A 25,305-nucleotide genomic window follows, 5' to 3' on the forward strand; every position below is an offset into this window, starting at 1 on the left:
CAAAAGGTTAGCAGTTCATTCTTGTTTCTTTATGTTCCTCATGTTTATAAAGCACTGGCTGTGTGCTTTGGTAAGAGGTAAAGGTGTGTCATAAGTCACAGTCTCTCAAAAACAAATCTACCCAGAGTAAAGGTAAACTTCTTTGTTTACCTTTGTAGTTATACATGACAGAAAAAGGTAAACATTTTTGAGTGTTGAGTGGCAGTGGTCCATGAGGCAGCATCTGCTCAGATGCCAAATATGCAGACAGTGGCACTCAGCCTTTGAAGAAAGGAGAGCACCTCATAAAAGAGATGGTTAGGAAAGACTTTGTTGGAGGCATGACTGACTCCTTGAAGAGTGGGAAGAGTCAGCACTACAGCAGGAGAAAGGAGCCAGGGGACTATAGTGCACCTGGGCATTGGTGCTTGGATGGCAGGTGTGGATCAGGGTCAGAATCTTGTACAACTATTGGCAACAGCAGTCTGACTCCCAGATGAGTAGTTAGCACAGGGATGTGGTTGAAGTATATGTGTCAGTGATTAGCCTTTTTGTATTCTAAAGTCTAAATTTGAAACTGGTGAGAATGTGGATTCTCTCCCTAACAAGTATATATCCCCATGAAAAGCATTTCTCTAGTTTCTGAGGATCCTCCAAAAGCCCATCCTTGAACCCCACCAGATGAAGAACCCCATTTCCTACGTAGGGTAGCACAGGCCAGTTTGCACACCCTTTCTTCTCAGAGGGAGAATAGAGAGAAGTATGCTTCTTCCTCTTGAACCCTCCCTCACAATGTGTTAGCCAGTGTTTACACTGTTGGGGAACTTCCCCTGCTTTCTCTCTATCCTTGGGACCTTTAAAACATCACCTAACAGCAGGCTTTTTCTTCCACAGATAACTGCGACCTGCACTTCAAGGTGGCCCGAGACCGGAGTAGTGGTTATCCACTTACTATTGAGGGATTTGCATACCTGTGGTCAGGAGCCCGTGCCAGCTATGGAGTCAGAAGGGGTCGTGTTTGTTTTGAGATGAAGGTGAGTGGGAGCAACAGACGGAATAAGGACAGAAAGTAGATCCATTTATTGTAATAGCCTGTCACCAGCCACATTTACTGGATTTATGACTGCAAGAGATGGGATTGAGCTTAGGCCATGCCCTCACAAACAAAAGTATGCTGAACTCCCATGCCATCACTAACTATGAGATCAGAAAACAGGCCAACCATACAGACTTGCTTCATCAAACAGACTTTTCCTTGGAGTGGGATTTGTTCCAGATATTACACATCCGACCAGTCTAGTTTGGCTGTGTTTGTGGAACTGAGGAAAGGAGTTCTTTGGAAGAAAAGTGATCTAGAAATAATGGACTCAGGTATCAACTGCTTTAAAGGGAGGTAAGAGAGAAATCAGGGCAAACAACTGCCAGAGCAGGCCACATTCTGCCATCATCTCTTCGAAGTTTCTGGTCATTTTATGTTTGCAGAAATAATAAATTGCTTGTGTTGAACAAGGTTCAAAAAGCACAAAGGAGTGTGGGATAAAAAAAGTAGAAGTTGGGCTCATGTCCCCATCCTACTTCCCAGAGATAACTTATGTGTTATCAGTTTCTTGTGTATCCTTTGTACATCTGAACTTATAAATTATGATAGCTGATATTTGTAGAGCTCTTTACCTGTACAAGATACAGTACCAGGCTCTTTATGTAGATTAATCCGTTAATCTTGATGGTATTATCACAAAATAGGTACTGTTCTATCCCTAGTTTTTAGAAGTAGAAGTGAGACAACATTGTATTTTATTGAGTAAGATACCATTGATATAAGTGGCACTTTATTTCATATGCCATTAAAAAAAAAAAATACTGTCCTATATAATGCTTTCTTACCACATCAGTCGTAAAATGGATTATTATTTTAGAGATGTTAAAATGTGAAAAATGTGTATCTGAAAGTGAAATATGGTAACTTTCTGAAGGCCACAAACCAATAAGGTAGATAGGGATGTTAAATAAGCAGTCTAAACTCTAACTTGGAGGTAAAAAGTCAAAAGGTGTGGTATTTTTAACCCTCACTTCTTTAACTTGGTGCTATGTCTTGGACATTTTCCACCTGTACGTCAGCCTTGCCTCATTCTTTTGAATTCCTGCGTCTTATTTTATGGAGTGGTTGTACCATATTATAACCAGTGCTGTTGATTTTTTTTTTTTTTTTTTTTTTTTTTTTTCTGATTTTTCACAAAGGTATATAAAAACAATGTTGCACAGAATGTTCTTGCAAACACATATACAGTTGTTTTGTTTTGTTTGTTTTGTTTTTTGGTATTGAGGCTTGAACTCAGGGACACTTAACCACTGAGCCACATCCCTTTTTTGTATTTTACTTAGAGACAGGGTCTCACTGAGTTGCTTAGAGCCTCACTAAGTTGCTGAGGTTGGCTTTGAACTTGCAATGCTCCTGCCACAGCCTCTGAAACTACTGGGATTATAGGCATGCACCACCTAGATTGCCCTCCAAAGACATTGCACTGGTTTTTAGTACCTATGTGTGTGTGTGTGTGTGGTGCTGGAGGATTGAACGTGCTAAGTGGGCCTCGCACTTATCAGGTAAGTGCTATATACCACTCAGCTACATTTTTGGCCTAAGTTGTCCCGTCCCAGCTGTCTTCAAACTTGGAGTCTTTTTGCCTCAGCCTCTTGACTAGGTGGGATTTCAGGTGCACGCCACCATCCCTAGCTTCTACCACATATTTTGGTAATCTGTGTCCCCTATAGCAAGTGTTAAAACTGAAAATAACTATATCTTGAATTGTCTCTCTGACCCTGTATGCTTCCAGCAACTTTGGAGGCCCTGGTTTCACTGCAAAAAGTTTTTCAAAATACTTCAAAGTTGTCACTGTTTTTTAATGACTGATAAACTTTCCACCTGTATTGCCTCATAATCCACCAGCTTACAGAGAATCAATCCTGAACCTTCTTGTCCTCTGCCCTCAGATCAATGAGGAAATCTCCGTGAAGCACCTTCCATCTACAGAGCCCGACCCCCATGTTGTCCGTATCGGCTGGTCCCTGGACTCTTGCAGCACCCAGTTAGGTAAGGAGAGGTCAGCCTGGCAATTCTGAGAGTAGGTTGATGGGCCCTGCCCCTAGATTCTTAAGGATTCTGAACTTTTCTTCCCAGTGTAGGACTCAGACCATAACTAGCCTAGAGTGGAACAGGGACAGTAAATAAATATATGTCACCATCTGCCTTTCAGGCTTAGTAGATTTAACTGGAAGAACCATGGTCATGGAATAATTCTTCTGTGAAGGGTTCATTCTTACCCTTTTTCTTTTAGGAGAGAATCCAGAGTTCTCTTAAGCTCCATCAAGTTCTGTGTGGATTTTCTCTCAAGTCTAATCATAGAGTGAAAAGGAGAGCAGAAAACAGTGGTGCTAGGACTGATTGACAGGGAGGTGCAGGGACTGCTCATTAAATGGTTTTGAGTTTTCGTAAGACCCCATACCTCAGTAACCCTTAATTGGTCTTCTGGACATTCATTCCTTTTTTTTTTTTTTTTTTTTTTAAATAATGTATTTTCAGATTAGGTCATGCTATGAATACTGTTGTGTAGTCTGATTTCCTTTAATATATGATGGATGTATAGTTTTAAGCGTGGCTTTTTGGCTGTTGCATAATCCTCTGTTTTATAGTTGTGTTTTGGTTTTATGTTTTCCAGTGCTGGGGAAGGAACACAGTGCCTCACATGCTGGGCAAGCACTCTATCACTAAGCTTCTCCCCAGCCCTATAGTTGTATTTATTTAACAAATCTCCTTTAAATTAATCACAAATTTTGCTATTACATACTTGAGCTTTTGTCCTTGTGCATAATTGCCTGAGCACTTAAAACTAATCTTTAAAAGAAGATAGGTTAGTTCAATTCTCAGCACCCCCCCCAAAAAAAGAAAGAAAAAGAATAGCTTTGTTATGTTTTTAAAAAGTACAGTTTTCATTTTTATATGTATTGGCACATTTTATGTAAGAATCATAAGTCATTTCATTTTTGTCTCAGTTTTGAAATGCGGGTGGTGGGCAGTTGAAGAAGCAAAGTCCAGAAAGGTCAAGTAATATGTCCAGGGTCACACAGCTGAAAAACTAGTTTGAATGTCTGACTCTGCACGTTCCCAGTCACCTAAGGGCCTGGTTTCACAGCAACAGGTTTTCAAAATGCTTCAGAGTAGTCACACGGCTGGTGCATAGCAGACCCACACCCAAAATTCGTGCTTGCCAGTATGCTTTGACCAAGTAACTGTAGAACCCAGGTGTCTGCAAGGGGCTTGGGATCTCAATCAGATCCCTTCAAGCACCCAGTTTTGTAGCCTGAGGAAATCTAGTACCTTTCCTCATTGTCTTCCAGAAGCAAAACCCGTCCTCAGATTTCTACCAAAAGCGTAGAGACACCAAAACATCGATGTCATCATGAACTTGACAATATTGGATGTTACAGGGAATGACTGCATTGAAACACACATTCTCCTCCATCCCAGAAACTCATTCTTTCCGTATTTTCCCTTTCTCTGCATAGCAGTTCAGTTCAGCCCCTACTCCCAGATTTAACACATACCAAAAGCCATCAAGCCCTCAGGAGTTCTGCATAATAAAAGGCTTCCTTTCAACCTTTTTTCCCTCCACTCTCCACAAAAAGGGGCATCTGATTAATAAAACTAGTTAAGGAAATAATTTTTGTCTTTAAAGGTCAAAGTATGTGGTGGCTATGCAGGCTCTTATGACCACTGCAGGTTTAATGTGATCGTGCCTGTTTCTTCCATCAGGCGAAGAGCCTTTTTCCTATGGCTATGGAGGCACAGGGAAGAAGTCCACCAATAGCCGGTTTGAAAACTATGGAGACAAGTTTGCAGAAAATGATGTGATTGGCTGCTTTGCGGTGAGTGTTAGCAGCTGTGGGAGTTGGCAGAACCAGATGTTGGGACTGCAGACTTCTTTTTTGGGATATCCCTCTTCATTGTCTGCCACATATCCAACCACTTTTGCCATATCTTTGTCTTTCTTTGACAGTACAATAGTTATGTCATTTTGTGTGAAATTCTGCTATTCTGTCCCCTCTGGTCTTTTGTGGAAAGCTGTCAGATTGCCTCCCAAAGACAATTTGGGAGTTTCGATACTTCAGGAGTACACAGTGTTCCTCTATTCCTAGATACCAGTGTGATGTTTTCCAGTTAGACCTTTGCTAAGAAATAGCTTATGTGCTCTTGAAATAAATGGTATTGACTTTTCCCTCATTGACATCTTTTTATCTCAAAACTTCTCCCTTTCTTTCCCTCACATTAATGGAACTGACTTCCTGTAGTGCATTACCTTCTAGAAAAGCAGAGGTAGATGCAAAAGACAACACTATAGAGGTATCTGAGCTGCTGCCTGAGGCAGTTTTGGAGAGTAGTGACCAACAATCATTGTGCTATGGGATGAGATGTTGGCTGTAGGACTAGGTGTCCTCGACCTGTTCTCTACTAAGTTAGCCCATTAAAAACATTTACAATGACCCCTGGCACATAAGTGCTCAGTAAATACTCCTTAATATAATTCGTTTTAGGAGTTATAAGCAATGTTTGTAAAATGTGCCATGAGGTCCCCAAGGAAATTACTGCCACTGTAGATGATTCCTCTTGGTAATTGCTCCCCTCATCCATTATACTTGTACAATGTACTTTTTTTTATCTGTTTTTATATTTTTTAAAATATTTTTTAGTTGTAGATGGACACAATATATTTATTTTTATGTGGTGTCAAGCATTAAACCCAGTGCCTCCTGTGTGTAGCCAAGCACTCTACCACCAAGCTTCAGCCCTAGCCTTCCTCCAACCTTTTTTTTTTTTTAATTTGAAATAATTTTAACTTAGAGAAATAAGAATAAAGAATTTTCAGAGGGCCTCATCCAGATTCTGACATTCTTCCACATTTGGTTTACCATTTTTATGTGCATGCATGGAGTGTGGGTATGTGTGTGAGATTTGTGTTTGCACCACTTGAGAGTAGATTGTATACATCATATTTTTATTCCTTAATATTTCAGTGTGTATTTCTCAAGAATAAAGCTATTATTTTAACCACATTGCAGTTATCAAATATAACACTGATATAATTGTTATTTAATCCATAGCCCATGTTTAAATTTTATCAGTTGTCCCAACAGTATCCTTGAGTGCAATTTGGTTTCTGGTTTAGGATCTGGTCCAGGATTATATATGCATTCTATTGCTACTATATTTCTACTCTGCTTCCATCTGAAATGGTTTCTCAGCCTTCCTGTATATTTCATTCATGCCTTTTCAGTAAGACTTTTTTTAACAAAAATTGACCAGGTGTATACTTTACAAAGTGTTCTAAATCTTGTGTTTTTTCCTGTTTACAGCAAACCCTGGTCATTTTTCTTGGTCTACACAAATGATAGAGAGCTAGCTCCATTAAAACATTTGTGACCTAGCATGGTGACGTACACCTGTAATCCCAGTGGCAGCTCAGGAGGATCATTGCAAGTTCAAAGCCAGCCTTAGCAACTTAGCCAGGCCCTAAACAACTTAATGAGACCCTGTCTCAAAATAAAAAGGGCTGGGGATATGCCTCTGGGTTCAATCCCTGGTACCAAAAAAGAAGGTATACAGACCTCACCTACCCCATTCACCCATTTTACATATCCTCTCCCAAACATGTGAACCCACTGGTTCTTAAGGGCTTCTATATCCAAATACAAGAAAGAGGATCATTACTTTTCTTTTTCACACAAAATGTAGCATATTATACATGCTATTCTGAATCTTTTTTTGCTTAACTATGTATCTCAGAGATCTTTTTATAGCATTACCTAAAGGGCTTCTGTTTTATAACATTGTCTTTAGTCATCATTTGTCTCTGCCATAATTGCTGTAGCCTAATTCCCCCTTAGTGATGTTTGGTTAATTTCACACCTTTATAGTTAATGGCTACCTAATGTGCCGTAGGCAGCCGGGTACCGTACTTTAATTTAGCCATCCTCCCTTTTGGTGGCTCTGAAAGTTGTTTTCTGGTAAAGATAATACTGCAGTAACAGCTTATCTTTTTTCCAACTTACCAGAGTAACTTGGAAGACTTGCATCCCTATGTATGGATCTCCTGTGTGACTTAGCCATTCTCTCTTCCCCGTTGGAGAACATTTTGCTGTGCTGGCATGACCATTTTGCACATCTAACTTGGCATTCTTACAGCACTATAGTTACATTATTTATTCTTAGCTTCTGGGTCAAAGGTGTTTTTAAATTTTGATAGCTCCATCAAGACTACTCCCAAGAGATGCAGCAGTTAAACTTGGTATCAGTATTGACAGTGTTTCCCAGACTGTTGTTATTACAGCTCAAGGTTCTATTGGTGTATAGCAGTATAGAACCCTAAGCTATAGTGAAGCCATTTATCTCCCAAATCCCTACTACTCCTAGTCTTTAAGATTCTATGTATAGTTTCCTTTGATTAGAAGATGCCACCATTTTAAGACTCAGGTTGGGAGATTGAAGGAGGTATGAAAATCATTAACCTGAGGGAACCAGAGGGGAGCACATTTGTAGCAGATCTTTAGTTCTCAGTTTACAAAACCAAAAACACAAAATTGCCTTCCAAGTGAAGAGAACAGGATAACCCATTTCAGCAAACCATAAAGAGTAGAGTACTTGGAGCTAAGGCATGACACAAGCAGGTGTGAGAGCTGAAGCTACAAAATGGCACAGTGTGAATAATGGTGGCTTAAGGAGTTTGGGTCTTTAGGTCCCAGACTAGCATGGGTGTAATTTAGTAGGAGCCACCCTACATTTGTGTCTTGGACAGATGACTCTGTGGGTGATGGATCTGTTAGTTGAGGGTGCCAGTTTTGGGTCAGTATGGTAAATTCCTGTAATAAAAAATCCGCAGTGTTCATTTCTGTGTTGGCAGAGGTAACTGGGACCTCTCATGCTCATGTGGGAAGGCACTGCAGGAATTGCACTAGATTCAGATCAGGATTCAGTCTGGCCCATGTTGGCTTGTCTGTCCTGCAGGGTCTCAACCTGTGTGTATCTAAGAGATGAATGGACATGAGGGATTCTGAGGGTAGTGAGGAAGCTCCTCACTCTTACTCCTTGAAGGACAAGTCTCAGGGTGGACTCCCAATTCAAGAGTGAAAGAATACCACATCTGGAATTTTTACGTCAGAAACTGGACCTTGTACTTGGCTTCATTCTGTTACCTCATCCCAAGTTTTAAACTTTTACACTCAAAGTGATCTTTCTAAAATACAGTTATGACCAGGCCACTCAACCTATTCAAAACAAGTCAGCAGCACTCTTCTGCCATGAGCATTGAGTCCATACTTTTTGAGGTGACCTGGAGACCCTTATGCGGGGTGTGGGGAGGTTTGCTCCTCCCTCCCCATCTACCAACTCCCCGGTCTTGGGTAAGAACTGATTCGAACTGCATGTCCTCCGAGCTATTTCCTGGTAGTGTAAACTTGTCCAAATCTGAAGTAAGAATGCACTACAAAGCTGGCTTATTTCTACTCCCTGCATTGATTCTCTTCCACTTGTGGTTCCCAGTGCCTTAAAACAAGAATTGGTATTTATTTTTGGCTTTTTCTTCTAGGACTTTGAATGTGGAAATGATGTGGAACTTTCATTTACCAAGAATGGGAAGTGGATGGGCATTGCCTTCCGAATCCAGAAGGAAGCCTTGGGGGGTCAGGCCCTCTACCCTCATGTTCTGGTGAAGAATTGTGCCGTGGAGTTCAACTTTGGGCAGAGGGCAGAGCCCTACTGTTCTGTTCTCCCAGGATTCACTTTCATCCAGCACCTTCCCCTTAGTGAGCGGATCCGGGGCACTGTTGGACCAAAGAGCAAGGCAGAGTGTGAGGTGAGTCGGGCCTGAAGACCGAAGTGATATTGGCTCCTCTAGAGTGTCCTTGCTGCCAAAGCAGAGAGGAGACACTCAGTAGCCAGGTATGGTGAAAAAAAATACAAAGTCACCTCATGAGCAACCTTGGAGTAAATGACCTTTCCTCCCAGCTTCTCAGGATTGGGTTCAGGATCAAAAAGCTGCTCTGAGGGTGAGGTGAGGGGTACTGGTGTAGCCTAGGCCAAGCAGGGGTGGCAAAAGGAAGCAGTCACACTGTTCCTTCAGTGAGGCCAGATTATAGGGAAAGGATGCTATCCTCATTAGAGACACCCTGTACCTCCTGGTAAGTGCACTCTGCCACCCAGTGTTTTTGGGGGACATTGAGCAATTCTGCTCACCCAGGGCTACCTAAGAACAAAAAAGAGAAATGGTCTTTGGCTCCAGTAGCTATATTGATGACTTTTGTTCTTAAAACAGTATTTTTCTAATAAGTGGTTTATGTTTATTTAAGAAAATTAAGAAATATACAGAAAATTAAAATTTCCCCATAATTTCACCATCAGAAAATAAGTTTGTTTTCAGAGTTTTGTACACACTCATAATTAAGATCATATGGAGCCAGGCACTGTGGTGCATACCTATAATCCCAGTAACAAGATCATATGGTATAAGCAGGTCAGTATCCTATCCTTTTCAGTTACCATTTTTTTGTGTTTTGCATACTTTATTCCACCACATAAAACTTCTCTTTTTGAATTTTTTTTTTTTTTTTTTTTTTTTTTTTTAAACAGGATCTTGCGATATTGCCCAGGCTGCCTTAAACTCTTGGGCTCAAGTAGTCCTCCTGCCTCAGCCTCCACATGACTTTAAACATCATTTTAATGGTCTCACATTACTAATCATTTTCCTTTTGACCATTTAGGTCACATCTGGTGTTTGCTAAATTCTTTGTGTATATGTATGGGTGTGTGCCAGGGATTGAACCCAGAGGTACTTAACTAGTGAGCTACATCCCCATCCCTTTTTATTTTTCAATTTTAGATAGGATCTCACAGAGTTGCTTAGGACTTTGCTAAGTTGCTGAGGCTGCTTTGAACTTGCAAGTCTCCTGCCTCAGCCTCCTGAGCTGCTGGGATTACAAATGTGCACCACCATACCTGGCTTAAATTCTAAAAATACTGAGTGAATAGTTTTGGTCCCGTTTCTCATACACCCTCCATGTGCCAGTCCCAGTTCATCACCTTCCCTCTGTCTTTCCCTGTCAAACACTGCTTAATCCTTGAACAAAAACTGTAAATGCTAATCGCACCACTTGATTTAGTGCTTACCTTGTGCCAGTCCCTATTCTAGGAGTCTGACAAGTCTCGTATCTTTGAATTCCAACAGCCACATGGTGAGGTAGATGTTATTGCTTTCATTTTACAGAAGCAACATGAGGTTCAGAGTTATTTTCTCATAATCACCTGCAAGCCAGGGTGGGTGCCATGCCATACACTGTTGCTTATTTCACAGTACCCTTTCCCTGGGCTTTTCTTGTAGATTCTGATGATGGTAGGCCTGCCTGCTGCTGGCAAGACCACATGGGCCATCAAACATGCAGCCTCCAACCCTTCCAAGAAGTACAACATCCTGGGTACCAATGCCATTATGGATAAGATGAGAGTAAGGACAACCCTTGGCCTCAGGCCTCACCCAACCTGCCTCTCACCCACTGTGTGCTGCCACGCACCTAAGACCACTCAACCCTTACCATCTACTGCCCACAGGTGATGGGTCTACGCCGGCAGAGGAATTACGCTGGCCGCTGGGACGTCCTAATCCAGCAGGCTACCCAGTGCCTCAACCGTCTCATCCAGATTGCTGCCCGCAAGAAACGCAACTATATTCTAGATCAGGTACTTACTGGTGACCAGCATGTCCTCAGGAGAGGAGAGGGGACTGACAGGATACCTGGGAATTCCCCTCTGGTCCATTTCTCTTTTCCCTAGAATGCTCTTCAGCAGCAGTGCTAGTCTAAGGGGTCAACCATACATGAGGTTTTAGTTAATAGACCTTTCACTTAACTCTGAGCCCAGGCATCTGGTAGGGTTTGGAGCCATGATTCAGGATCAGTAATGTCCCCAAACATTATCGGGTAAGAACCACTTAGCAAAATGGAAGAGGCATAGATTTCTGAGCCTGACAAACTGGGGATTGAATCCTGCCTCTGCTAATTCCTGTTGGCACACTTGTGGACAACTGACTTTATCGTCTGAATTTGAGTCCCTTGGGGATCATAATGATCCTCACAAACATACACAGGACCTGGTACACAGCAGCTGTGATTATTGTTATTTACTGTATAGATGAGGTATGGCCCATCTGCTCACTAATTAGCAAGTCTTTATGACTGGGAGGTAGAAAACTAGAAGTCATATTAAGGGCTGAATTCTTAACATCAGGTGATCTGGGAACCTTTGAATTCAAATGTAGAATATTATATGCAGGTACAGATGTGTTCTTTTAAAAACTAAGAGGTTTTGATTTAGGATAGGAATGTTGACCAAGGCTTTTAGCATTACTCAAAAGGATGAGTTACCTAAAATGGTTAAGGATCCTTGTCTCAGAGTAATGAATTCCACATGTTTGTTGTCTGTGCAACGTCATACTTAACATTTGTCCTAAAGACTTCCTCAAATAGTGGGTGTTTCCTTATTTTCTGTATTTGTGGTTCTATGAACGAGCCTGACATTTGTGCTATCTTAAGAACCTGTGAGTGAGCAAACATGTAAACTGAGTAACACCCATCTCTTCAGCCCTATTAAAATGCCTTCCATTCATGTAGCACTGGGTACTTGGTTACCATGAGTTGGAAGGGATCCTGATGAAGGTGGAGCTGGTGACATGATGGTGGTTGGCTTGTCAGGAAAAAATCCCAGGGACCGGGTTGCTTTCACATGGAGTGAGGATCCAAAAGCCATCAACACTTATTCCTCCAGTTTGACTCCATCAGCAGTGCACCCAGCCAGCCTTCTCTTACCTTTGGAGACTTGTTCATTTTTTAATTCCTTGTTCTCACTTTCCCCATTCTCTTCATCAGGTTGTTAGTTGAAGTTTTAGGTTAATTTGGCCCCAATTCATTTTCCTGAAGCGCCTAGCAGTGCTATGATTTAAACGTACTGAGGATTTCCTAGGAAGAAGTTCTTGCCTGTTTTTTTCTTGATTTGCTGGTTAGATCAGTAGTAAAAGTCATTTGAATTATGTTGCCCAATATAGAAGAATTATAGTCAGGGGGTCATCTCTGTTCAGAGGGTTGATGTGGATTTTCTCTGGAGATCAGATCCCCCACATCTCAGCCATGCACAGAAGACATAAGCACTATAAAGGCTCACTGTCAGTCTTATTGGATGGTGCTGGCTTGTTCAGGGACAGGTCTAGGGCTCCTCCAGGTGTGCCTGTGATCTTCAGGGCTGCTGGCATCCTGGTGGAGGGACATATAGGGCTGTCCCAACAGTGAGGAAAAGAACCTAACCTCTCAAAGTGAGGAGGGTTCTCTGGTTAGCCACAGGTCTTCTGGTTAACCCCAGTATGGACTTAGGACCTGAAGCTCTAGGTTACTCAGGCCTGCGGAGGCAGTTTAAAGGCAGTGTTTGATCTCTTTTGTCCTCAACCCCATAAGTGGATTCCTGAAAACCTTGGTAATGAGAAAAAATGAATGTGTGTATGTATGTAGAAGGTTCAGAGCAGACTTCTGGCTAGGTTCTGGTACTTTCCATCCCACCAGTATCGGGAATGAGGGATAATTTTATGATACATAGCTGTCTCCTTGGCTCAGTGGAACTTCCAGAGGTAAGGCTAGTACTAAAAAGTCCCTGAATCTCAACCTAGGATCTTCTATTCCTAAGTTGTCAGTCCTACTTACATTTGGCTCTTCCAAGGCTGACCTCAGAAATGTTCATGCTTACTAGGGAACTTGCCTTCACAAGCTAAGCAGGGTTGTGTAGCCAGAATTCTACTTTTGTCTGGCCTGAACCCCAGACTTTATCCTAGGGTGTATCTCATGGGACATAAGCTCTCAGGTGTGTTGGAGCTTCATTTATCATCACAGCCTCTTCAACCATGCTGTCATTGGATTTTATTAATAAAGAATCTAGGTTTGTTTGTATCATTTTCTTCCCTTGTTTTTTCAAGTTGTTCATGTATCTTCCCCTCTAGCAGTGCAGATCTGGGGTATTGCAGTTTCCCCCCTGTAGGCTTATGAGTGACCCTATAGGTTTCCAAAACCTTTTCTTTAAGGGGGAGAGCAATATTAGCAGTGCCCAGTTCAGATAGTATGCAACCCAAAACCAAATAGCCCCTATGAGGATGTTAACAATATTGTCATAATAAACAGAATGAGTTCAGTTATTATCTTCAGTATAACAAATATATTTGCGATAAGGTCTGCAGTTTCTAATGGAGGACAAAGAGGATGTGCAGGGGTGTAAGATATAGCTGTTAATTGGATAAGAAAAGAATATACAGAAGTTCTAGATAATAGAAAAGGTGAGCGTGTAATCAAAAGAAATTGGATGTTAGCATGGGAAAAGGGAGAAAGAGACTCTGAGGGAACAGGTAAACAAAAGGAAAAGAGAGCAAGAAAAGTAAAGAAATAAAAACTTAAAATTTTTCAATAAGGAGAAAAGAGAAAATCTACACTGTAAGTCATATAGTAGTCAAACCTCCCAGTGTGCAGTAGCCTGATGTATGAGAGGTACCTGACAATGAGCTTCAAGTCTCCAGCAGGTGTCTCAGGATGGGATTTGCCCCACCTAAAGATGGGAGATTCGGCTTCCAGGATTATCCAAGATGGCCGCTTTGGCTTCCAAATGTGTTGGCAATTGGGGAGCTGCAGCTCCGGATGTGGGCATGGTCAGCTGGAGGTCCTGGAGGCGGTGTGCAATTGGTCAGGCCAGGGTCCTGGAGGTGGGACGTTGTTAGTCTGGTTGCAGGATCCTGGTGGCGGGGAGCAATTAGTCGATGTGAGGGCCCCAGAGGCAGGGAGTGATAGGTCGGGCAGAGGGATCCTGGAGATGGGGCTCAGGCAGTCCGGCCAGGGGTCCTACATTTCCTGTTATCTCAAAATGGCAGCAGCCACGTGTAACCAAATCTGCAGGTACTGTGACATTGAACTTCCAGGCAACAGCAGACAGCTAGCAACCCACTGGCGGACTGCGGTCAGTCTGCTGGCTGCTGGCAGATGATTGGGAGGTGACCCTTGGGCGTGGGTGATGGGTAGGTGAAAGGCAGGCAATGGACAGGCAAGAGGCAGTCAAATGGCGGATGGTAGGTGCCAGACAGTGAGCAGTCTGCATTCAAAAAGTCTTCGATATGCTGGCAAACTGCAGGTAATCGCAGTAGACAAATGGGGTAAACAGCAGGGGATCTATAAGCAGCAAAAGCTGCCTCACCAAGAAACAGATATCCTCTGCTTGAAACCCAAGTTATGGAGCGACAAGGAAAGCAGACTCCCTCTAGTCCGCCATCTTGGATCTCCCATCCCAGCCTCTTCAGATCATGTGAGCATCAGAGGGAAACATTGAGAACATTAGGAGAAATAATGAGAAAGGAAGTGGACCAGGAGGGATCTCATAAAGGGAAGGAGCCTGCCTAAAATCAGGCTTTTGGTATACTGGTCAGCTCTGCTGACTTTGCAGATGGCCAGTCCCATAATGGTTAGGACTGTAGTGGGAATCCGGGAAAGGTTTCAGGAGGTGTGGGGTGTCCAGGCCAGGGTGTGGGTAATTATAAAAAGAGTTGAGGTTTTGTCCAGGACAGTCTGGAGCCATGGTCACCTTTTGTTTAGGGAGGGATATGACTAAATTTGCCTGGATAATAGAAAGCTACAGCATGAGGAAGGAAAAATGGGGAGTAGACAGCCACATTGCTTTAAGTGACTGTTACAGTTGGGAAGCCCCAGGAATGAGGGTTGTGCCCTATCCCTGGGTTATCAGAAGGCCTTGAAACTGGATACAGAGCAGAAGCTCTTTGTGAGGCAACAAACTTGCCTCCTGGAGGCTTGTGTGAGAGGGCCCCTGTAGGACCATCTTGCAATCCACCCTCAGTTGGGGACTGCAGGTTAGGAAGCCCCCTTAGGTTCTAATAGACCAGGCCAGGCTGGACATTGGTCAGAGTCAGGGCTGGATGCAGTGAATTTGCCAACCGGGTCTCACCCTCAGAATGTACATTTCTAATCCTGCATGTGTCCCTGTTGGCAGATGCCACACTTTCTCCTGAAATAAACCCAAGGCAAGGACCACTTGAGACCTTGTGTCCAATGAGGTACATTCTAGGGTAGGTGATGGGGTCCTGGCCAAACAAAATTAGAATCTTCATCACCTAGATTAGATGTTCAAAGTAAACTACCTCTTATTGGCACACATTGGAAAAGGGGAAGTTTCTTTCTTCCATTCCCACTGTTCCAATCCTCAAGCCTATTCCATTTCTGATGCTCTGGCCAGTTCTCTTCCTACATGTATGGTTCCTTCCACTGTGGTTCACCTTAACCTAGAGCAAACTTTTTCCTCACCAGCTTTGAATTTGTTCCTCTGGAATCCAGCCAGGTGTCTCCTGCTGCCAGCCTACCCCTGTTAAACTCTGACAAGTGAGATAGACAAGGGCAGACACACAGGCCTTTTGGAGAACTCAGGATCTCAGCAGAAGTTATTGCTTGTGCCTGCTGTGTCCTCCCTCATTTCCTCAGACTGTCTCACACCAAAACTAACTGTGCAGCTTCTCTGAGAAACCTGACTTTGTCCTGCCCACATCTGGTTTTGGGGTGTGGTCAGGAATCAGGGAACACAAACAGTCCAGCTGGTCTCTTAGGGTCAGCATCTTCAAGCAAGGACTAGGAAGAGCAGGAGCTATGCAGAGAAGCCATGTGGCTGGAAAAGCTGACCTTGCTATTGTGGCTGTCTCCTAGCAACAGCCGCCAGGGACCCTACTGACCACGGCAGTGCTGGGCTGGCCCAGGGCTCTGACCTCACCATGTTTGCTGTGGTAACAGCCACCAGCAGCTAACTCCCTTTCCTCCAGGAAACCCAAGCATTTGCATTTCTCCTGGCACAGTTTGGATATTGTTCTTCCCTTTCCCAAGCCAAAGAGTAAGCAGGGGAGTTATACTCTTGGGGTGGGCGGTACAGGTGGTACACTCTTAAAACTCCCTGGGGGGCGGGGGGGTCTCAGCTGAGTGTATCTTAGGAGCTGCCCTCAGATTCAAGCCTCATCCCAAGACAAAGGCCAGCTATTTATGATTCTATTATGCTCCACCCCCATTCCTCCTGTCCTGTGAAATTTCAGGGACTAGCCCTGTCAGTAACGTTGCTTATCTCCTCATTGGGACATTGACAGGACAGTCTGCAACAAAACCTCCAGGATGTATTTCTCCATGCCCTTTGAGTACAGAGGATTCAGACTAGGATAACTTGTGGTAATCAAACAGAAGAGAAAGGATTATCAGCAACATAGTCTGGAGCCACATTAATTCTGGTACCCACACGTGACTTTTGTGTCAGGAAAAAAAAAACTTAATTATTCAACTGAAGGAAACCATATTCTGTCTTTGTGTGGTCAGATGCCACGTTCTGCAGCACTCTTAGGAAAGGAGTCAAAAAAAAAAGAATGAGGAGTGGGGATTCAATTTTTCTCCTGTAGCCTGTGCCTTTTAAAACCATTAGTGGCCCAAGACCTCTCCAGAATCAGTGCTCAAGACCCTGTAGGTGTGCTGTTACTACCCTCCTCCTTCAGAACATCAGGTACTTTCCCTAGGAATTGAAGGAGATTATTTTTCCCTAGTTTGTATGTCGGGGCCAGAGGAAATGGCTGGTTTAGAGAACAGCTGCACCTATGGCACTTGGAACTCCCACAGGTCTGTGCTCACATTCCTGGCCTCTGTTCCTTATGTCTTGAGAGGATCCCTTGCACCTCATCTTTTCCTTAATTTTCTCTGGTACTTTTCCACTGAGAAACCTCTCTTAGGACAATGTCAGTCCTATTGACCATATTTTCAGATCCTTCCTATGTGTTGACTTCTTTACCTGCCACATGCCAGAGATTTTTGTATCTGCAAATTTTCATCAAAGTCAGGAGGAAGATGACACAACCCCTGACTTTCAGATGAAGAAACTTGAAACTCAGACTGTTTAGGGGACTTATCCACAGATTCAGAAATACTGAAGGACACAACTGGGATTTCAGGCTCAGGCTTCTTCCCCAAAGCCAGTGTTCTTTCCACCCTGCCTCACCCATAGTCCCTGCTTTTCCATTTTGGAGAGCACTGCAGTTTAACCTTTCCCTTTAGTCCAAGCTACTTCCAGTCACCACCATAGTATAAATATCCATAGCACCCCACCCAGTGATGATCATACCAATGGTGGCTCACTTTTGTCCAGGGCTGACTGTGAGCCAAGCCCTGGGCTGGGACAAGGGCCTTTACTCACGTGAACTTGTTCAGTCTTCACAGCAACCAAAGACATTCATTTCTCCTTTTGGGGCTTGAGACTCTGTAAATACACAGTAAGTTGATTTTACAGAGAAGCAGGCTGAGGCTCTGAGTAGGAGTCACTTGCCCAGGACCACACAGGTGTGATGAGCCCAAGTCACATTAGAGCCAAGGTCTGCCAAACTGTCCCACTGTGTCCCTCTTATTGAGGCATCTCCCACCCTGGAGGCCACTGCATAGCCCCTGCTCAAGTACCTCATACTTTGTCAGTTGTTTAGTGGTCATCCTCCCAGTCAGTCCTCACCATCCCTGGGAAGGAGGCCCCTCAGCCCCATTTTATAGAGGAAGCAGCTATAAAGACTGGCTGTAGTGAATGGCCATACCAGGACTTCTCCTGGTATTCTTTCTACCCTGCCAGGCTGTGTCCTGAAAATACAATATTTTCTTGTTGGTTTCCAAATACCCCTTTACAGACTCTTCTTCCTCTGTGCAGCTTCTCCCTGTCAAAGCCACTAAAGGCTGTTGTTTAGATGCAGCTAACAACTAATCACTGCACTTCTGTTGAGTTCCTTAGAGAGGGAGGATACTACATAGGGGCTGGGTCCCGTTTCTAGAGATGAAATCTCTGGAAACCTCAAGTGAGGGTTAGGCAGAGTCCATGGAGCCCCTGCAGTCTAGCCGATGGGGACTGCAGTCCTGAAAGATCTGGTGTGTGGTAGGTATTAGGTCGGTGGAAGCTGCTGTGCTGTCTGGTTATGTGCAAGTGCTCTGGAGCACTGTTCCATGGCCACAGCTGCCCGCTGCGGAGGCAGAAGGGCAGAGTAGAAGTAGCAAACTGCACTTCAGGAAGCATGAGTTGTCAAGCTCCCTGATTTGAAGCTTGTGTGGGTGAGGCTCCTGTTTTAGAGAAGGATCAGGGGCTGGAACCACAGTGTTGATGGAAGCAGTCCGCACAACTGTTAAAAGGGGTTGGTTAATTATAGGCTATCTATTCTATAGATACTGAACGATTGTTTAAAAAAAAAAAAAAAAACAGTACAGAAGAATTGGAAAAGTTAATTTGCCTAGCAAATTCCACTCATGTTAGGGATTACACAGGTATTGATAGAATTGTACATAAGAAATTTAGTGCAAGTTATCTATGGAAGTAGGGTTGGCACTAGGCAGATGGAATGATTTTTTTTTTTTTTTTTTTTTTTACTCCAGACTCAGTACCTTTGTGTGACTGTACCATGAGCATGTTACTTTTAGAATAGGGAAAAGAAGTTGTAAGGTGCAATCTCAAGAAGAAACATGATTAAAAACAAAATCCAGCCATTGGAAATCCCTTACCCTCTACCTGTTAGCAACTACTTTCTATCCCACTTTTTAAGACACTGCATTTGCCAAGGCAGACACAGAGTCATCAAAGTGAAGCAGGGCAGTTTCCTGAGTCTCTACTTAGAAGGAGCACTAATAGGCTTTTCTCTCCCCTGGCCTACATAATACCCCTCAGAGGAAAAACAACTCTTAATGCACCATCTCTTGCCTCTTCTGTTACCCACCCCTAGACAAATGTTTATGGGTCAGCCCAGAGACGAAAAATGAGACCATTTGAAGGCTTCCAACGCAAAGCTATTGTAATTTGTCCCACTGACGAGGACCTAAAAGACCGAACAATAAAGCGAACCGACGAGGAAGGGAAGGATGTCCCCGATCATGCGGTCTTAGAAATGAAAGGTAGGAAATAAGTGGGGCCATCTCAGGAGGGTCCATAAGAGAAAGGGCTTTTTACTCTGTGTCCCTCCAAGCTCCCTAATTATTCCTTTTGTGATATTGCTTTCTTAGCTTCTGCCTTGTCCATTCCTTCGGCTGTGAATGATAAAACTCTACATCTCACTGTGGCAAGGTTTTCAGACTAGTTGGAATTGGGCATCATGAGGGAAAGTGTGTGTGGGGCTCAAACAAAGGCCTGCTCTGGCACCCACTGGCTGGGCTGACTGGGCAAGCCTCAGTTTTCCCCTCTGTAAAAATAAGGATATGGATCTACTTTTCCTGACCCACTCCCTGGGGCAAGGCTGGTGAGAGCTAAACACTACACTTAGGTGGGGCTTAACCACCTCTTCAGGAGAGGGTCTTTTTACTCCCTGACAGTGTTAGAGAGGCCAGAGATTTGGGACCCTATCTTAACCTCCTTCTTATTCACTACTCCAGTTCCCTCTACCTTCCCCCTCTGGCAGTCCAGTGTTCTGGAGGTGGAGGAGACCAGACCTTAGGAGGTATTGACCTCTTTGTTTCCCTCCTAGCCAACTTCACATTGCCCGATGTTGGGGACTTCTTGGATGAAGTTCTGTTCATTGAGCTGCAGCGGGAAGAAGCAGACAAGCTGGTGAGGCAGTACAACGAGGAAGGCCGCAAGGCTGGGCCACCCCCTGAAAAGCGCTTTGACAACCGAGGTGGTGGTGGCTTCCGGGGCCGCGGGGGTGGCGGCGGTTTCCAGCGCTATGACAACAGAGGTCCCCCTGGAGGCAACCGAGGAGGCTTCCAGAACCGAGGGGGAGGCAGTGGTGGTGGAGGCAACTACCGAGGAGGTGAGACATCTCAAACACGCTAACCATCCCTTTTGTTTGCAAGTTGGGGTTGGGCCTTGACTACTATGCAGTCAGCACTAAAGCTTGGTGAAATCCAGCTGTGGGAGAACCAGGAGGAGTCAGACTCTGAGACCTCAAGAAGCTGTCCCACTAACCTACTCCTCTGGCCTTGCTTTGTGCCCATTTGTGTGACATGGTGTAATCTGTTTCTGTGGACCTTCCCCCATTTGACCATGAGCTCCTTGAGGAGTCCTGGGACCTACTGAGACCTGACACAATGCAAACGTTAAGACTGTTTTGGGGGTTTAAAACAAATAGAAAAGAGACTTAGAAAAGTTAATTTGCCTAGCATCACCCAGCTTAAACCAGAACTGGTATTCAAGTGATCCGGAGCCCAAGTTTTCAGTGAGTACAGCTGTCTTAATAAAGAGTCTCTGTTCATAATTTAACAAACATGTTCTGAGCCCTACCCTGATCCAGGTTTGTGCTGAATAGTTCTGGGGACACAGCCATGACCCAAATAGCTTAATGAGAAAGCCCAGGGATGTTATGACCTGAGGTGACCCTGAGCCAGCCTGCAAGGAGATAGCAGGGCTCAGAAAGTCCTCCTGAGGAGCTAATATCAAAGCTGCGGTCCACAGGCCCAATAGGAGTTGGCCAGGAGAAGTGTGAAAGAGTTCTAGGCCCAAGACAGTAGCACAAAGACCTTCAGGCCAGGCCTGAAGGGGACTTGATCTGACTTGTTCATGGCTGTTGCTGGTGCATTCTTCTTCCTAAACATCTTTCCAGTTTGTTTCTGTGTTGAAACACAGAACACAGTAACACACAGCCAGGACAGCTCTGATCCCTCTCTCTCTGTTCAGAGCCCAGTAGACAAGACAAACCTGTCAGCAAACAGTGATGACCTGGTGTTACTAGAGCAGGGATGGGAGCATGCCGGGGCCCTGGAGAAGCCAGAGGGTGTGCTTTATTCATCCACTTCAACTGAACAGCCTAGGGCCTGATTGACCACTCTGGGGCCACAGCAGTCACCAAGGCAGCCCAGCCCTTGGAGGCTGCATGTTGAGGATGATAGGGCCTCCCTCTCCTGTGGATTTCTCCAATACAGGTTTCAACCGCAGCGGAGGTGGTGGCTACAACCAGAACCGCTGGGGTAACAACAGCCGGGACAACAACAACTCCAACAACCGAGGCAGCTATAACCGGGCTCCCCAGCAGCAGCCACCACCACAGCAGCCACCACCGCCACAACCACCACCACAGCAGCCACCGCCACCACCCAGCTATAGTCCTGCTCGTAACCCTCCAGGCGCTAGCAGCTACAACAAGAGCAGCAGCATCCCTGGCTCGAGCGCTAATACCAGCACCCCCACAGTCAGCAGCTACAGCCCCCCACAGGTGAGGGAACACACGTGTTCATACATGTGCTTTTAACACATGTGAGCTGGTGAGAGTCCATGGGTCTGAGGGAATCACCAACACATGCTTGAACTGCAGGTCTGCCCTTTTCTTGCTAGCAGTACTCTTCACTGTGATGACCCTAGACATTGCCAAGTCCCTCCAAAACCAGGGAGTAAACCAGCCCTGCTCAGAACCTCCCCCTCCTTCCAACACCCTCAGGAAAGAGCTGGAAACTTTGATCCCTCCAGCACGTTTATGTCTCTTGGCTGTTGCTAGCTTCACCCTGTCCCCAAGAAAGTCCTCAGTTGGAGTCATGTTCTGCCCAGGCTGAAAGGGGCTGACCTCTTGTCATAGGGATTGGAGACCAGTGCCCCACAGTTGGTGTGGACCTGCCCTCTGTGCTGAGAGTGTCAGCCTGTGCAGCTTCCAGGCTCTATTCCAGTTCTTGGAAAGTCATTGCTCATTCTCTGGTGCACATAGGTTCCTGCTGACCAGGGCAGTCTCTGTTTATTGTGCAGCCATTTCCTGAGCACCTTCCATGTGCCAGACCTGGGAACAGCTGCCAGGAGACAGATGAATGATTCCCAGTCCCAGGCTAGCCAGAACACTGCCTAGGATAGGAGTTGGTCAGGCATAAATTCAAACCCCAGCCCCATAATGACCTGCTTTTATGACCCTGGACAATCAGCTTTACCCAGCTGGGCCTTGTTTTCCCCATGAAGGACTACAGGTATTAGAACTCATTTCCAAGGTTGGTGTGAGAGACAGATGGCACTGTAGTGTAGTGGTTGAGGCTTTGGGACTAGGTAAACCTGGAGTCAGTCCTTTAGCATGTGACCTTGGCTCAATGATTGTACCTTCTTGAGCCTCAGCTTCCATTTCAGGTCAGAGTTGACCTAGAGATTAAAGGAGTTAATGATGCAGTTTATACATGAGAAACATTTAGTAATTGTCACTACTGTTTTCCTCAGATCTTGCAGTAACAAGTGCTACCATTTATCTCATGACGAGCAGTTTGTACACAAGGTCGTTGAATACATTCATCAAGATAATTTGAATGGGTAGTTCTGTTGTGATTCTTATTTTACAGAAAACAAAACTGGGCTGGGGTTGTGGCTCAGTGGTAGAGTGCTTGCCTAGCACATGTGAGGCACTGGGTTTGATCCTCAGCACCACATAAAAATAAGTGAATAAAATAAAGACATTGTGTCCATCTACAACTAAAAATATTAAAAAAAAAAAAAGAAAGAAAGAAAGAAATGCCATGTGCCTTGCTCACCTAGGGTCTCAAAGCTGGAATTAGAGTCCAGAATACAGCCCTGTGGCTTGCCCTTCATCCTGACCTGCCCTGCCATGTCAGAGCTGATTCATCTTCTCAGTCCTAGATAACCTCCACCAGGGAAGTGCCTTGTGGGCTAACCCCTTACCAAAGCCCTTTGTCAATCCCAACTGTGAACTGGCTGTTTTAGAGAACTTTGGTCTTTTTCTCTGCTTTCCAGCCGAGTTACAGCCAGCCACCGTACAACCAGGGAGGATATAGCCAGGGCTATACAGCCCCACCACCTCCACCTCCGCCACCACCTGCCTACAACTATGGGAGCTATGGCGGCTACAACCCGGCCCCCTATACCCCACCACCACCGCCCACCGCACAGACCTACCCACAGCCCAGCTATAACCAGTATCAGCAGGTGAGTGCCAGTCAGGGCTCCAGTGGAATGGAGAGGCTTCCATGGGGCCCTCCTGGGTATGTTTTCGAAGATTATAGTCCCTGCTTATCCCTAAAACTAAGTGGCATGCATCTGGTACAACCAGTTCATTTGGTAAACATGTCTGCACTGGTTGCTAAATAACATATCCTGCCCTGTCCACGGTGCAGCAAGCAAAAGGAAAGGGCTGGCAGAGCAGGGCCTCCAAATCTTGCTTCAGCACCATGGCCAGGGTGCTCCAAATCCTGCTTCAGGTTGGTGCTTAGGCCACCATACCTGTTTTTAAATATGATACCTAGCTACACCTGAAAGGACACTAGATTGACAAGCCAGGAAACCTGGGCTTCAGTTCCTAAATTTCCACTCACATGGCACTGGGTCAGTTACTTGTCCTCCCAAGGTGCCTTCATTCTGTCAGGGGACCCATGTATTGCTAGCTGTCATGACCTAGGCAAGGGTTGACCAGGGGAGGAGCAAATTGTGGAGTGGATGAAGGACAAATTGGTGTTCTTGGTCTCTCTCCCCAGTATGCCCAGCAGTGGAACCAGTACTATCAGAACCAGGGCCAGTGGCCGCCATACTATGGGAACTACGACTACGGGAGCTACTCCGGCAGCACACAGGGTGGCACAAGCACACAGTAGCCAGTGTGTCTGGAGGCTCCCGGGGCTGCTGCCGGCTTCCTCCACCAGCGCCTGCCTCGGCCCCTCCTCTACCCCCACCGGGTCCTGTGGTGCTGGGGATGGGGTCATCCCAGAGCTGCCTCCCTCCAGCCCACTGCCTCTCCTTTGGGGGGGGAGTCTTCTCCCCCACAGGGCAGGCATTTTTCTCTGGATTCAAACAGGCAACAATGACCTTTTATTTTGTTTGTCCCCTCCACCTCCCACCTCCTCCTTTTCCTCCCTGCCTCCTTTTTGACTGAAGAATCCCTCTCTCCCTTGGTCATCAGTGAGGCCACAGTGACTGAGGGGAAGATCCCTTCTTGTCTGCTCCTCCCAGCCCTGCTCCAGCCCCTGAGCTTCCCAGACCCTCATGCAGTTGGTTGTAAATTCTTCCAGGAGCTGTTTTACTGTCTACTTTTCAGGATTAAAAAAAAAAAAAAAAAATCAAAAACTTAAAAAAAAAAAAAGTTTAAAAAGCAAAATGTGGAGGGAGGAGGCAGCAACATATTTTTTTGGTAATTATGCTTTTTTTTTAATTTTTAGAATTTGTCTGTTTTTACTGTGGGTCGGCCGTTGATACTTCATCAAAATAACCATTTCTTTGCTGAGTTCAGGTGACCGAGGAAGAGCCACACCCTCGAAACAAAACAACACACACACACACAAAAAAAAAAAAACCACAGAATCATCTTTAACCTAACTTTTTATACGATGTCTCAGTTCCCCGTAACTTTGCACACGAGCTTCTGTGTTCAGTTGAATTGTAACTGCTTTTTGTATTTGGAGAGAGTGTGACTATTGAACTTGAAACCTTTTATTCTGGGCGTCTTGGTAGTTTCTGGTGGGATTAAGCGGGTGAGAGGGTGAAGGGAAGGTGGGGGGTTCTTTCCCTTCAGGACATGAAGATTCCCCCACAGCCTCCTCTCCAGTGCTCTCCCAGGTGCCAGACCTCAAAAAGTTTTTCCTACAGTGATATTCTTTGATTATTCTTACTTCCCCTTGACCCATATGTTTTAACAGGATTTTAACAAACTGCACTTATTAAGAAATGTGTTTGCCCTGTTTCGTTTTGTTTTGTTTTGTTTTGTTTTGTTTTCCTTCAATAAATGACATGGCACCTCCTAGCAGGAAGGAAGCAGGATCAAAACCCTGAACTGTTACTGTAGTTGACCTTTAATTGGGGCGGGGCTTTTTCAAGGGAATTATTTACTCATTCATTAAACACTTACTGAGGGATTCCTGTGCCTGGCTGGGATTTTGGTGCTAAGTGTATCCCTTTAACTCAGGACTCCAGTTTAAAATACACTAGCTCTTTTTAAAAGTGGTTCTCAAACCTCTCACAATCCAGATCCATGTGGGAGTCTTTCATTAGAAGTTATGGAACAGGTCCAGAGGCAGCGGGACAGGCAACACCAGTGGGATAGAAAACAGAACTGGTTTGTTCAGGGCCATCTCTGGTATTGACTAACCACACACCTCGCGTTTGGTGTGTGTGCTGCCTTCAGATGGTCCTGCCTGTTTCCTGTGGGTCAAGCTAATTATGATTCCAGGAGCTTCAATTCTCAGCCAGTACATGATGGACATCTGCTTTGTCCCTCATCCATTCTGCAAAGCTGGGGGTACAGCATGGCCAATGCAGCCCTG

General features: G+C 44.9%; 1 protein-coding gene across 6 annotated transcripts in view; it reads left to right on the forward strand.

The window, feature by feature from the left end:
• HNRNPUL1 (heterogeneous nuclear ribonucleoprotein U like 1) overlaps window positions 1–24,143 on the forward strand; it is a 32,733-nt gene extending 8,590 nt beyond the window's left edge. For all 6 annotated transcript variants that reach the window (XM_079118373.1, XM_079118374.1, XM_079118377.1 and 3 more), the window contains exons 5-15: window positions 874–1,013; window positions 2,968–3,067; window positions 4,787–4,899; window positions 8,613–8,879; window positions 10,401–10,523; window positions 10,628–10,756; window positions 18,870–19,038; window positions 19,605–19,889; window positions 20,998–21,287; window positions 22,790–22,981; window positions 23,527–24,143. In XM_079118373.1, the coding sequence (XP_078974499.1) occupies window positions 874–1,013; window positions 2,968–3,067; window positions 4,787–4,899; window positions 8,613–8,879; window positions 10,401–10,523; window positions 10,628–10,756; window positions 18,870–19,038; window positions 19,605–19,889; window positions 20,998–21,287; window positions 22,790–22,981; window positions 23,527–23,643 (1,925 nt within the window). In that variant the 3' untranslated portion in view covers window positions 23,644–24,143. The remainder of the gene's footprint in view (window positions 1–873; window positions 1,014–2,967; window positions 3,068–4,786; window positions 4,900–8,612; window positions 8,880–10,400; window positions 10,524–10,627; window positions 10,757–18,869; window positions 19,039–19,604; window positions 19,890–20,997; window positions 21,288–22,789; window positions 22,982–23,526) is intronic.
• The last annotated feature ends 1,162 nt before the right edge of the window (window positions 24,144–25,305 follow it).

Source organism: Sciurus vulgaris (genome assembly GCF_902686455.1).
Source record: "Sciurus vulgaris genome assembly, chromosome: 17".
In the NCBI taxonomy this organism is placed as follows: Eukaryota; Metazoa; Chordata; class Mammalia; order Rodentia; family Sciuridae; genus Sciurus; species Sciurus vulgaris.